At 40.4% G+C, this 14926-nt stretch overlaps 1 protein-coding gene across 1 annotated transcript; it reads right to left on the bottom strand.

Moving 5' to 3' along the window:
• Positions 1-9301: 9301 nt before the first annotated feature.
• LOC148584455 (uncharacterized) lies at positions 9302-10692 on the bottom strand. The gene is made up of 2 exons (XM_088517981.1): positions 10248-10692; positions 9302-9463 (listed from the first exon to the last, which is right to left on the bottom strand). Exons 1-2 carry the CDS (start codon positions 10666-10668, stop codon positions 9417-9419), a joined length of 468 nt encoding a protein of 155 aa, XP_088374107.1. The 5' UTR covers positions 10669-10692; the 3' UTR covers positions 9302-9416.
• Between the last annotated feature and the right edge of the window lie 4234 nt (positions 10693-14926).

Below are 14926 nucleotides of genomic sequence, written 5' to 3'. Positions count from 1 at the left end.
GATTTGATATATTTTCCCTGTATATACATTGATATTATTTTGTAATATTGTAGATTAATTCCTTGATTGTAATTCCTATTCTGTCTGGTCTTATTCAACTATAAATAGGCCTCATTGTATACAGTTCTAAACACACAGAAATACAATATTCAGTTTATCCCTATATTCTCTAGTATAGTTTATTTCAACATGGTATCAGAGCCAAGTTTTGGCCTTGTCTAGAGAAGTAGGAAGTCAGTCCGTTCAAAGGCTTTTTTCAATCTTGTTTTGGTATAATTATTATACCAACAGGCTCAAAAAGGTTTGATCTGTCCTGTGGAGTTATCAGATCAACGTTCTGAATTTCAACGCGCTCTCACGCGCCGCCTGAAGTCTCTGTGTCACTATTCATGCGCCTCACGCACCGCCCCAGTCAGCCGTTTTTAGAAAATTTTGCCAGAATCCAGATCGGAGGCTGCCGATCTACTGACCTGCCAAAAGAACGCGCCACCAGGAGACCCCACGCGCCGCCACAACCTTCTGTGGAATTTTGAACAACCGCCGCGCACTGTTTCCGGCCACCACGCGCCGCCCCTGTCAGCCGTTTTCAGAAACGAATCACAGATTCGTGATTAGAGGTTGCCGATCTGTCGAACCAGCTGAAGCACGCGCCACCCAGAGCCGCCACCTTGTAAGTTGTCTTGTTGAGCTCATTTTTTTTTTTTTTACAATACAATCTGCCACACTAGATTATTCCTACTTTTTGAGCTCACACACCTACAGTACACCTAGCCACACTAGATCTTAGCCCTCTTGAACCAAGCCTATTCTCCTTACTATACACTCAGCCACACCAGATCCTAATCCTTAAAAACAAGCTTATATCCCCTATCATACACTTGACCACACCAGATTAATTCTCGCACCAGGCTTACAGAACCTACCCTACACCCAACCACACCGGATTATATCCCAAATAAAATAAAATAAAATAAAATAAAATAAATGGCCATACCTCCTACCACTCTCCCAAACACCAAAGATATTACCCAACCTATCCCTACTATTCTCGATGGCTCCAATTACCCGACTTGGTCTCAAAATATGAGTAGGTGGCTCAAAGGACATTGTCTTTGGGAGTATGTTTCTGGTGAAGAACCTAAGCCTCTTGCTGGAAAAGAGGAACCTGCTGCAGCTTTCTCAACCCGCCTCTGCACATGGAAAAGTATCCATTACATGATTATTTCTTGGTTCTCCAACACTTGTGTGGTCTCCATCAGCATGACATTTGGCAATCTTGACAATGCCAAAGATGTATGGAATATGTTAGCTCAGCACTATAGCACTACTGATCTTGCTCAGCGGTTTCAGATTGTGACCAAGCTCCATCACATGCGCCAGGAACCAGGTCAGAGTATTACTGATTTTTATTCACAAATGACTTGTTTTTGGAATCAATTAGCACTATGTGAGCCAAAGTGGAGGGATAAGGTTGATGCCTCTGAGTACATCGCTTTTCACGATAGCATGCGCCTAGCCGAGTTTCTTGCGGCAATTCGAGATGAGTTTGAGCATACTCGAGCCTCTCTTCTTCACCGCTCACCACTGCCATCTTTGGAGAGTGCTCTTAGTGAACTTGTTTCAGAAGAGACTCGATTCTCTACTATGAAGTTACACACCTCTGAGATGGTCATGGCCACTGCATCCTGCAATGCGCGTGCTCCTAATTCTATTCCTGCTGGGTCTTCCTCATCCAATCGGAACATCCAGTGCTACTATTGTCAGAAGTTTGGCCATAGATATAGTGAATGCAGGAAAAGACTTTCTCGTGGGAATCATCGAGCTCCTAGTCATAAGGCTGCTGCGGTCACTCATACTGATACATCAGATATGTCTTACACCGATATTGCACCCCAACCCAGTACTCTTTCTCCTGTAGAAATCAAAGCTCTCATTCATCAGGTTTTATCTAAGTCCAATCTTAATACTGCCATGTCCACCACACCAGGTAATTCCTCTTGGTATATTGATTCTGCTTATTGTAACCACATGACACCGAATTCTTCCATATTTTCTGCAAAATCTGTGTTACCTAGGCTTACCACCATTTACACTGCTAATGGTTCCCATCTTGCTGTTAGTCACATCGGGTCTGTTTCAACTCATCAACTATCTGTGTCTGATACATACTTAGTGCCTAATCTCTCGTTAAATCTTTTATTTGTTGGTCAACTTTGTGAACTTGGTTTAGAACTGCACTTTTCTAACCGAGGTTGTGATGTGCAGGATCCACAGACGGGACAGTTAATTGGGACCGCCCGTAAGATTGGACGTTTGTTTGAGCTTTCATCACTCCCTCTTCCTCCTGCTGTGTCAGCTGCCACTCCATCTCGGTCTCCCTCTACCACCCTCAGTTTATGGCACTCTCATTTAGGACATGCATCTATTTCTCGTATTCGTTCTTTAGCTACAAGTGGTCAATTAGGGTCTGTTGAGTCTGAGTCATTTGATTGTGTTGCATGTCAACTTGGAAAACAAAGTGCTTTACCTTTTAATAATAGTACATCTGTTTCTTCTACTCCTTTTGATTTGGTGCATTCTGATGTATGGGGCCCTGCGCCTATTCCCACCATGGGTGGATCTCGCTATTTTGTCATTTTTGTGGATGATTTTTCTCGATACATATGGCTTTATCTTTTACAAAATCGGTTTGAACTTCCGAAAATTTACTCTGAATTTCAACGGATGATTCAAACCCAATTTTCTCACAACATAAAAATTGTTCGTTCTGATAATGCTATGGAATATCGTGAATCTACCTTCCTTACTACCCTCAAACAAAATGGCACTCTTCCCTATCGCTCATGCCCAAATACTTCTCAACAAAATGGTCGTGTTGAACGTAAACACAAGCACATCTTAGACACTGTTAGGGCTTTGCTCCTATCTGCTTCTATCCCTGAACACTTTTGGGGAGAAGCCGCTCTTACTGTTGTTTATACCATTAATAGGGTCCCGTCTCCCACTACCTTAAATAGGTCCCCTATGAACTTCTGTATGGTTCTCCTCCTGATTGCCAATCTCTTCGCCTCTTTGGTTGTGTCTGTTTCGTGCTACTTCCATCCCATGAATGAACAAAATTAGAACCTCGTTCTCGTCTATGTTATTTTCTTGGGTATGACATTGAACACAAAGGATATCGTTGTTATGATCCTATTTTCAAACGGCTCCGCATCTCGCGGCACGTCACTTTTTGGGGACATAGGCTACTTAGTGATATGGAGTCTTTTCCTACTCGTCCCTCTAGTCCTTCTCCTATCTTCACTAATGTCTCACTTGATTTGCTCTCCGACACTACTGATCTTGATGCAGGGATGACAAGCTCTCCAGACAACATTCTGACGGTCGACCCCAATGACTCTGCCCTGCCTGTTGATCCATCTACTTTTGAGCCCACTCCCTCTATCCCTCGTCGTTCTACTCGGGTAACATCTCTTCCTTCCCATCTTCATGATTATCACTGTTATTCTGCTCTTGCTACTCTCCATGAACCTCACTCCTTCCGTGAGACTCATGCTAACCCTCTTTGGCAGAATGCTATGTTTGAAGAACTTAATGCCCTTTCCAAAACCCATACTTGGGACTTAGTTGATTTACCTCCAAGCAAAACTGCGGTAGGGTGCAAGTGGGTATACAAGATTAAGACAAAATCTGATGGGTCTATTGAGCGATACAAGGCACGTCTTGTGGCAAAGGGGTTCAATCTGGAGTATGGTATTGATTATGAGGAGACTTTTGCACCCGTGGCTCGCCTTACTTCTGTTTGATCACTCCTTGCTGTGGCTTCTGTGCGTCGTTGGGATCTTTTTCAAATGGATGTGAAAAACGCATTTCTCAACGGTGATCTTAGTGAAGAAGTTTATATGCAGCCTCCTCCTGGGTACGATCATTCGCCACACAAGGTTTGCCGACTTCGCCGGGCATTATACGGTCTGAAACAGGCTCCACGGGCTTGGTTTGCCAAATTCAATTCCACTATTGCGCAGATTGGGTTTGTTTCTAGCCCCTATGACTTTGCTTTTTTTATCCGGCGATCTGATGCTTGTCTCATTCTCCTCTTACTATATGTTGATGATATGATTATTACTGGAGATGATACTGTTGGTATTCGTAACCTTCAACAGTTTTTGAGCCAACAATTTGAGATGAAGGATTTGCGTTTTCTCAGCTACTTTCTTGGATTGGAAGTGTCTTCTGATCCAAATGGTTACTATCTCTCTCAAGCCAAATATGCTTCAGATCTCCTCTCACGAGCTGGCCTTACTGATTGCAAAATTGTTGATAGCCCTCTAAAGACAAATGTCAAACTTCGTGCCACTGATGGTGAGCTACTTTCTGATGCCACTCTCTATCGACAGTTAGTTGGCAGTCTCATCTATCTTACTGTGACACGACCGGATCTTGCCTATGCAGTCCACCTTGTTAGTCAGTTTATGACAGCGCCACGCTCGGTTCATTATGCGACTGTTCTTCGCATCCTTCGCTACGTGAAGGGCACCCTGTTTCATGGTTTGCATTTCTCTTCTCACTCATCATTAGACTTACATGTATATTCATATGCTGATTGGGCAGGTGATCCCACTGATCGTCGTTCCACCACGGGTTATTGTTTCTTACTTGGTGATTCTCTCATCTCTTGGCGTAGCAAGAAACAATCAGTTGTTGCACGCTCTAGCACCGAGGCTGAGTATCGTGCTCTTGCCGACACCACTTCTGAGCTCCTTTGGCTTCGTTGGCTCCTACATGATATGGGTGTTTCTCAGACCTCCAGTTCTTCTATCTTTTGTGACAATCGAACTGCGATTCAAATTGCGCATAATGATCTATTTCATGAACGTACTAAACACATTGAGATTGACTATCATTTTGTGCGCCATCATCTTTTGCAGGGGACTCTCCGTCTCTGTCCCATTGCTTCCGCTGATCAGTTGGCCGATGTGTTCACCAAAGCACATCCACCTGGACGGTTCCGTGATCTTGTTTCCAAACTCAAGTTGGCATCTACATTACCACCTTGAGTTTGAGGGGGGATGTTAGAATATAATTAGAATATATTCTGATAATCACCATAATTGCTGATTTGATATATTTTCCCTGTATATACATTGATATTATTTTGTAATATTGTACATTAATTCCTTGATTGTAATCCCTATTCTGTCTGGCCTTATTCAACTATAAATAGACCCCATTGTATACAGTTCTAAACACACAGAAATACAATATTCAGTTTATCCATATATTCTCTAGTATTCTATAGTTTATTTCAACAATTATTATATACATAGTTATATGTGGTAGGAAAAAAAAAAAAAAAGGATATATACTTTTTGTTGCAATTTATCTGATGATGAAGAGTTAGTGGTAACATTTTAAACTATTTCCCGCTAAATAACCTAGGGTTTTTATAGAGTTGGTATTAGAGCGATAAACTCTACGAATTCTTGGAATTAACTAGGATAAGATGTCGTCTAAGTTGGAATTAAGGAAGTACGCGGACAAAAAATCACATATTTTTTTAGTAGTTATGGGATACATGTCACTTTACTAGATAACTTTAAATGAAAATAACTACAAACCAGTTTGTACCAAATTTATGTCCCTCAGTAGAGCAAGCAAGAATCCCCAATCCTACATAGTTGTTTAATGTGGTTGCCTAGTTTGTGGCAGTAATGGCAAATGCTCATTCCACGTGTACCGATTGTGATTTTTTATTTTATTTTATTTTTATTTTTATGTGATTGTGCTTATAGTTCACAGGTTATTATTAAAGTTGTTTTTTTTTTTTTTTTTTTTGAGATGAACAACAAAATCGCTCATTCATTTGATAAATGTAGTCCATAATATTTGGTTTCGGCGTGTTAATGATCAGATCAATCCACAAAAGATCTAAATCACAATTCCATGTAGTGAGATAATTGTTGATCAAAATATCAGTGCATTGGTTGATCACATGTAATATTGCGGGAACACTAGTACTTTTACAAATGAAATCTATAATCTCATTAATAGGACTTAAAAGAGATAAGAAATATCCAATTTAAAATAGATTTAATGGGAATTGATTAATTATTTTAACTATAGAACCTGAGCATTTTAGTCTAAAATAAATATATTCAAGAATTTAATTCTAAGACTATAAGAATAATCAAGAATTTGATTTGGAGACTCAAGGAACAAAGAAATAGTGAAAATAAAGTGATAGTAATGAATAGTAAGGCTTATGCCGAAGCGCACTGACTCCTTTCTTCACTCGAAAAGGAGGAGACCTGTTCTCTAAGTCAGTGGCCGGCTTCGATACTGCTTTCTTTACCTTCCCCGGGCTAGGAAGTCCACTCCCAGCTGTTCCGCCAAATTCTATAAACCGGGGATTTTTCATTAAACATCAATTTCCATTCATAAGCCTACGATCTAAAGTTTAATTTTGCATGCGCATATAGATGAAAAATCTGTGATTGGGATTTCCCTTTATATGACAGAGAGGCAAAGTGAAAAAGTTCATTTCATATAGCTGTGAAATCAGTGAATTTCTTTTTAGCCCTAACAAGCTCTTTCAAAATGAGAAAAGGTTATCTCATATAGCTGACCAATGATAGATTTGGTTGAACTATCTAGAGTCCCGTTCTTCGATTGATTTACTTGATTGGCCGGTCGAGCACAAACTCTTAAGAATGGTCATGAGCGGGACTCGAACCCACATCTCCGGGCAAAAGAAAGACTCGGCAAATTACCTCTATTCCATCACGAGTAACGCGGTTCAGCCACTAAATCCATTCTATAAGGCCTAGTCCGCGGGTAGAATCGGATGCCAGCCGGGGAACGGATCAGTCCTCATACAACCTCTCTTACAGATATTGAGTGAAGGGGCCCACCTCACCACTCCGCTTCTACTTTTCACAAAAGCCACCACAGGTGACTCGCCATGAAAAAGGCATGCCTTTCACAGCGTGAAAGAAGTCCTGCTTTGCCCTACTTTGGCCTCTCTCTAGCAAAACACCGGCATCCAAGCCCAAGCCCAGGGAACTTTTTTTCCTTCTGGAACTGGGCTCCTCCTAAAGCGCGCAAGGGGCCACCCACCCGTTCCCCTTGCCCCTCTCACTCCTTAAAGAATGAGAGGGCCACATCTACTCAATTTGACTTTATTTCACGATGGATAGTTCATTGAGGGGTGAAATATAGAAAAGAGTCAATAAAGCTCTTGTATAATTAAATAAACAACAGAGTGCAATTACAACTTTTAGTGGAATAAGTTGTAATTAATGTAACTTAAGAGAAGTTATTAGATGGCATGTGTACTAGCTAGGCATATTGGATCTAGTTTTATTTATCCTTTAGAGCTCTCCTTAAGCAATTATTTTCCATTTGTGATAAGCCCAATTACACTTTGATTGTGTCTCTTGACTCTCTTGTGCTATGTGGCTAACACATGAATTCTATGACTTGGTCTTTCAAGTTTTGGACTCTAGATGATAGTCATTGAGAAGAGGACCAGAAGACTTGTGGTGTAAAACTTTGAGAAGTGTTTTTGAAAAATAAAAAATAAAAAATTATTTTAACAATATAAAATATATAAATTAAAATTAAAATTAAAACAATTAAAAAAAAAAAAGTGTTGCTCCACAATGGCGGCATCCATCGTGATGGTGAACCGGCAGCCCTGACGGTCAAGTCGAGCTACCAGATCTAACTAGTGATCACTGCACAACTCTTAGATTTGTTTGGTGGCCACTCCGAGAGAAGTGGCCCCCTAGCACGACTCCTACTTTTTTCTAAATTCTTTTTTTTTAAAAAAAAAAAAAAAAAAAACTATTTATTTTTGCTATCCATTTAATCCGGACCCCTGCACCTTAAAATATTATACACCAACAGCCTCCTACTTGAAAAAATATGATGTTAATTATTTCATGAGAAATGTTTTGTATTTTATTAGTTGAGAAGTATTTGGAAGTTTGTTTTGAAAAGTGTGTTCATGGTTTGAGTACAACGAAAAATCCGCTTAATTAACGCATATTTGAAGGAGTTTTTAGTGTTTGAAATATGTAAAGAGGTTTCTATTTTTTTTTTTATATATATCTTTTTATATTTTTAAACATGCCCTCAGTTTTTGAATTTTCTAACAAGGTACACAATTTACTCTTATTATTATTTTTTTAATACTGGTTCAATGAAGGGAAAAATGAAAAATGGGGAATACAATTTACTGCTTGTTAAATCACTACTTATTCCAAAAGTTTAAGTTAATAGGAAGATGTCAACCTTCATTTTATTAGGTGAAATCCAACACGTAGAATATTTAATTGAAATAAAGAGTAAATTGATGAAGTTACGGTTCGAGTTAATCATTTAATCAATACTTTAACATCGTGGTGTGACTGACACGTAGAATATTTTAATTAAATGGGGAATGAATGATAGCACTACAAAAAACACATTTTTTGCTGACCCATGATTACTGACGTGTCAGGTCGTCTGACACGTCAGTAAATCTTGCTGACGGGGCTTTCCTGACGTGTTTCGGTCGTGAAGAATGTGGGTGTCAGGAAATCGGAATTCCTGACGTGTCGAAATTGACACGTCAGGAATTACTGACGTGCTGAATTTTCACACGTGAGTAAATCTTCTGACGTGTGAAAATTGACACGTCAGCAAATTCTTGACGTGTCAAAAACTGACACGTCAAGAAATTACTGACGTGTCAATTTTTGACACGTCAATAATTTCCTGACGTGTCAATTTTTGACACGTCAAGAATTTGCTGACGTGTCAATTTTCACACGTCAGGAAATTGCTGACGTGTCAGTTTTTGACACGTCAAGAAATTACTGACGTGTCAAAACTGACACGTCAGGAAATTCCTGACGTGTCAATTTTTGACACGTCAGTAATTTACTGACGTGTCAGTTTTGACACGTCAGCAATTTGGTTCAAAACGAACCAAATTTGCCGACGTGTCAAAAATTGACACGTCAGTAATTACTGACGTGTCAATTTTTGACACGTCGGCAAATTTGGTTCGTTTTGAACCAGATTTTTTCCCTCCCCCCTATATTTTTTGTGATTTATTTCAGGACTATACCCGAATTTTGTGTTACGGTTCACCTGATATTCAATCTATCCATCAAAACCATGTAAATAATATACAATTTTTCCATCAAATAACATACATCATATCCATTAACATCAATCACAAACTACCCATCAAAACTAACTTCAACACACCATAATAACACAAATAACATAATATATATACACCAATCACAAATATATATATAAACTAACTTCAACACACCAAAAATGTCACATACTAACATAATATACACAAATACAATTACATCAACTTATACACAACTGTGAATAGCCTCAAATTCTCGACCAGACTAGCGATCATTGACATCCATAGCATCCTCTCGACGATGTCCATTACCTGCAAATGATAAAACAAACAATATTCACCAATAAAACAACCACCAAACAAATAAAATCCACTAACGGTAGATGATAATACAAACAATCATTGAGCCCGAATACAAACAATCACGTCGGTAAAGTGAAAGAAAAATGCCCGAATATTCACCTAACTCAGTTGTTAATTATTACACAGTAAATGATATAACTAAAATAGGTAAAACGTTGAAGTTAGCAGAACTTTGATATAAAAAAAAATTAGAAAAAAAATTAAGTCAATATATATATGCATGGTCACAGAGCAATCAATAATATATAGACATGAGACAATGAACTTCGTTTTTCCCATGGCAATTATGTGAGACATATGATCTTCTTCTTTTTTCCATTGCAATTATAGAACTTCCATATAGGTTATTAATGTTGGGGGTTCAATGGAAGATATGATAAACACAAAGGGAAAGCGCCCTCCCTAGCATTGAGTGCATTTATATCTATTTATAGTTAGAGTTACAAAATTAAGTTTATGAAGAACTGGTCTTGATGATATTGATATGCATGTATTGCTTCGTGCCATGCAGTTATATCCATTTATACGTGCATGAATAACTCTAAATAATTATCTCAACCAGCAAAACTCTAACCCACATCCATCACCAAACCAACCATGATATATAAACCAAATTTAAGCAAGATTTACAACATCATTAATTATTTAGAATGACTACAACATATCCAAATTCTAAATATATATATATAGGGACAGTTATAAAACTAAATTGACTATTAAAAAAAGTCAGTACCTGATCCACTGTCGACCGACGATCGCACCATCGCAAAGGGTGGGGAAGCATTGTCTGGTGGGGTGTGAAACCGGATCATTTCCTCAAGTTGGCGAAAACGGGCGTCAAACCTTGCCTGACGTTCAGCCTCCTGTTCAGCTGCCTGTCGCGCTACCCGGGCATTGTTCTCAGCCATCTGCTCCGCCACTTGCTGGGCTACCCGCGCATTGTTCTCGGCCAACAACGCATCCATCTCTTCCTTGTGCTTCGCCCTCTCCGCGTCAAGCGCTCTATCAAGTGTGTCTTGTGATATCGTGGAATACCTGACGTTTCCTGACCGTGCCTGTGACGGTGTATAGTATGAGTGTATGGTCCCCCGCACAGGCAGAATATTTGGTCCGGCCATCCGAACCCTACCGGCATACTCAGGCTTATTTCCCATTGCCTGGGCGAATGCGTCGTTTGGCGCCCACCTGACCGTTCCCTCTGTGATGCTAGACGATGCTGCAGGGTCGGTGGGTATAAGCTCATTCATCTTTTCCTGAATGTCACATTAATTATTGAGTCAGTGGGTCGCACAACTGTTAATCGCAAATAATTTATCAAATATACAAGCAAAACAACATATGAAAAGTGAATATCATACACATCTCTCCTTCACAATATCATTCGGATATCCACCGCCCTTCTTCGTGTGTGACTTGACATAATTGTGTGCACGAGTGGGTTGATGGCCCAAACGTTCGGCCTGCATTTAAAATAGGTAATTCATTTATTTTTAAATATATCAATACGATATAATGTTAGATATATATAGGATAAATTACACACGTACCTCCTCATGTGTCAACCTGGCATAGCTCATTGATCCGGTGCAATGTGGTGAATCATTTAATGCTCGCAAGCTCTTCATTTTCGCCGCATACTCCTACACAGTTAACACTTTTAATATGTTAATACCAATACAATTACAATAAATGACAGTACACAACACTAAGAATTTAACTCATGACCTACCCTATTCTCCTGGGTACACCATCTCTCCAATAAGATATCCAGATCGACGGGATTGTACTCGCCTAGCGTCTGTCCCCCCAGTCTTGCCCGTATAGTGTCCGGCGTATCTTCCTCCGTAATGGCACACATTTTTTTGAGCTCGTGCCTCCAAGTCCGCAGCTTGGAGCCCATATCCTTAAATGCTTCATTTTTTACTGCTTCCAAGTTGTACTCGGGTGGAACGAAAAAGTATGCCTGCACAAGTTCAACATTGATAAATTAAAAAATAAAATAAAATATGTGTATATGCATTTACTTACTAAACACACATATATATAGCGTACTTAGAGTGTATATATACATATATACATTACTAGTGTTTAACTTATTATTAAAAAACATACCATCAAGGCGTCCCAAATATCCTCCTTGGTACGGTCCGGTACCTTCGACCAATCGTCCGGTATTCGGACGAAATTTCCGCTCCTAACTATGTCTCCGGTCATCCGTCTGAACCGCACGGCACTAAATCCAACGGGCTGGCATGATGCATTGTACTCCAAAATGATCCGTTTGCCGGGGGGGACTCCCGGCTGCCTGTGCGAATCAAGAATGGTAAACACCTCAATAACGGTGTTTCCTTCAGAATCAGTACCTAACAAATTAAAAATTAGTTAGGTAAGTTATTTCGAATTCAATACTAGGTAACAAGTAAATTAAAACCAAATCAACAACGACATTAAAGTATATACACTTACTTATGATCCGGACCTGCCGAGGGCGTAACCGAGCGTCGGGAGCAGGGTTGGTGGGCTGCGGGTCATCTGTGGCCTGTGCCCCACCTGCCATGTGTTCCTGGGCCTCTGTCTCAGTGTCCTCCAGACCTGCTTTGTAGTTTTTAATAATGTTTAGAATTCTATGAAATTGTAGTTGTAGTTGTAGTTAAATATAATTGATATTGCACCAATATAGTTAGAAACTTTCAATCTTTTGAATCTTTTAAAAAACAGTCGGGCGTACCTGCGCTATGCTGGGTGTAAAGCCGCTCGACATCGCCCTCATAACTCTGTCGTAACTCGCTGTACGGGTACGAATCAACCCGAAACTCGGTTTGGGCCATGCCTGCCCGAGTGTATGGAGCATGGACAGGGGTCTCCCCTTCCATCGTACCTGGAAGAACTGGTCGATATCCTTCCTGTATCCCAAGAAGCTGAGCAACGTCTTGTTGCTCGCTGTCATCAAGTTGGACTGCCGGAGACCCAGGCGACGTAGACTGCCGCACTGCGGACGAGCCCCTGCGTGCTTTCCTCTTCCCCTTTGTACTCATGGTACCCTGTAAAAAACACCACAAACCCAATTAATTTCTTAAACAATGTATGAAATATTTACTACATTAAGTATGCATGAATAATAGTGCACAGCTTAATTAAGTGTGTTGATGTAATGTGCATGTAGTGAACAACTACCAATCAAAACATAAATATAAAATTAATTATACTAATATACATACGCTTCGGTTGGATCTAAGTCGTGTCTGACGTATTCGATATGATCTTGTAGATCGTGATCAACATTTCTGGGCAAAATAAGAGGCTCACACTCGTGGTAATTGGCACATGAATCTTGATGTCCTTCAACCTGACCAACGTCGTATATGTTTCTAGGCTTGGTCCTTACTGCGCAAGCCCAATCTGGGCACCTATCATCTTGTACGTAAAATACCTGGTCAACTTGTGAAGTTAGCACATACGGCTCATCAGAAACCAGGTCTCCCGTGTGGACAAGGTTTTTGAAGTTGACAAGTACTATACCATACTCATCCACCTTATACCCCTTGTCCCTCGTATTGTCTGCCCAATCACACCTAAACAGAACGTACTTAGTCCTGTCGTAATACTCAACCTCAACTATTTCCGTTAACTTCCCGTAGTACGTGTCGCCATCAAGAGTCGGCACACACACCCCGCTGTTCTGAGTCCTCTTTCCGGCATCAGATGCAATAGTGCGAAACAGCTTGCCGTTAACCACATATCTATTGTATCTGACTGCTGCCTCCCTCGGCCCTCTACAATGCATTACCAATTTGTCACCAAGTTCATTCCTGGATCGCTCGTCCAATCGATCGACCTGTGAATATATTACGTACAATGGAAACGCACGGTTACTAGCTTTAGTTGATTTTAAAAATAGCACGCAAATAACTCCGACAATTGTGATAAGGTAAACATCACATCATTCTTACGTAGTTACGGTACCACTCGCAGAACAAGTCATAATGTTGGGTTTCCAACTGAGCCTCTGTTGTTCGTCCCCTATTGCATGATCGCCTAAGCGTATCTATGTGCATCCTACAATTCGAAATTATGTTAATTATAATTCAATACGAGCAATATTGTCACAAGTTCATTGAGCATGCAATGTGCCAACAAAAGATCTCTACTTACGTCCGCAATTGATGAAACTCGTCCAAGTTGAACATAATATACCGGTGTATCTGTGTCATTGTGATTCGGTCGAGTCGGACTCGTGTTCCATTTCCCTTTGAACCATCCAGATTTCTTTGTATCCTATTGTGAAAGGTTGGTGTATTCTCTAAATATCTCGAACAAAACGTCACCAACTCAGTTGCTATGTAGCCCTCCGCAATGCAGCCCTCAGGAGCCGCTTTGTTGCGCACATTAGATTTGAATACTCCAAGGCTCCTAAATATGAACCAATACATATTTTCAGTTTAGTTAGTACTTGTCATGTATTGGCACCTGAAACCAAAAAATAGAAGAATATCCGTAAACAAATTTTACCTCTCTGCCGGATACATCCATCTATACTGTACAGGTCCACCGAGTCGGCATTCACGGATAAGATGCACGACCACATGAACCATGCTCGTAAAGAAGCTGGGGGGGAAAACTTGTTCCATCTTGCACAACGTGATACAGATGTCACACTGTAGTCGGTCAATATCCTGTTCGGTCAATGTTGTTGAACATAGGCACCTGAAGAATGTGGACATCTCAACAAGAGGTCTAACCACATTGCTTGGAAGTGAACCACGCAATGCAATAGGTAGAAGCTGCTGCATCAGTACATGACTGTCATGACTCTTTAACCCCGATATCGTACGGTCCTTCAGTCGTATACAACGAGAAATGTTCGAGGCATATCCGTCGGGCACCCTTACATTTCGTAGCACTTTCAAAAAATGTGTTTTATCATCCTTGGACATCGTGTGGGTAGCTTGTTGATAATAGGTCTTACCATCCTGCGGGTCCACAAATGTATGAAGTGTACGTCTCAAGCCCATTTCTTGCAAATCTAAGCGGGCGGCGTGGTTATCCTTCGTTTTCCCTGGAATGTCCAGTATTGTACCAAGTATGTTGTCCATGACGTTTTTCTCTATGTGCATAACATCAAGATTATGCCGCAATAAATTATCTTTCCAATACGGCAACCTAAAGAAAATACTTTTCTTCTTCCACACTACATGGCCATTATTCGTCTTCTGCTTTTTTCTTTCTTTTTTCTCAGCCTCCCTTGCCTGACCGGCGTTCTCATCCCCAAACACCATCCCTTCTAATTGGCTTATGACTTCATCTCCACTTGGCACATCAGGGGCACATTCTAGTTCTACGTTGCCATCAAATGTGCTTTTGTTTCGTCTCCATGGATGATCCATGGGCAAGTATCGCCTGTGCCCCATATAA

This window comes from Corylus avellana, chromosome 7 (genome assembly GCF_965113065.1).
Source record: "Corylus avellana chromosome 7, dhCorAvel1.hap1.2, whole genome shotgun sequence".
Taxonomy (NCBI): Eukaryota; Viridiplantae; Streptophyta; class Magnoliopsida; order Fagales; family Betulaceae; genus Corylus; species Corylus avellana.
This window is presented reverse-complemented; position numbering and strand designations above follow the sequence as displayed.

Bases quoted from the DNA above. Each gene is read 5' to 3' on its own strand.
- LOC148584455 (XM_088517981.1), bottom strand. From the start codon at position 10,668: ATGGGAAATAAGCCTGAGTATGCCGGTAGGGTTCGGATGGCCGGACCA. The intron at 9,464-10,247 runs GTACTGACTTTT...TATCATTTGCAG, and splicing joins GTCGGTCGACAGTGGATCAG to GTAATGGACATCGTCGAGAG.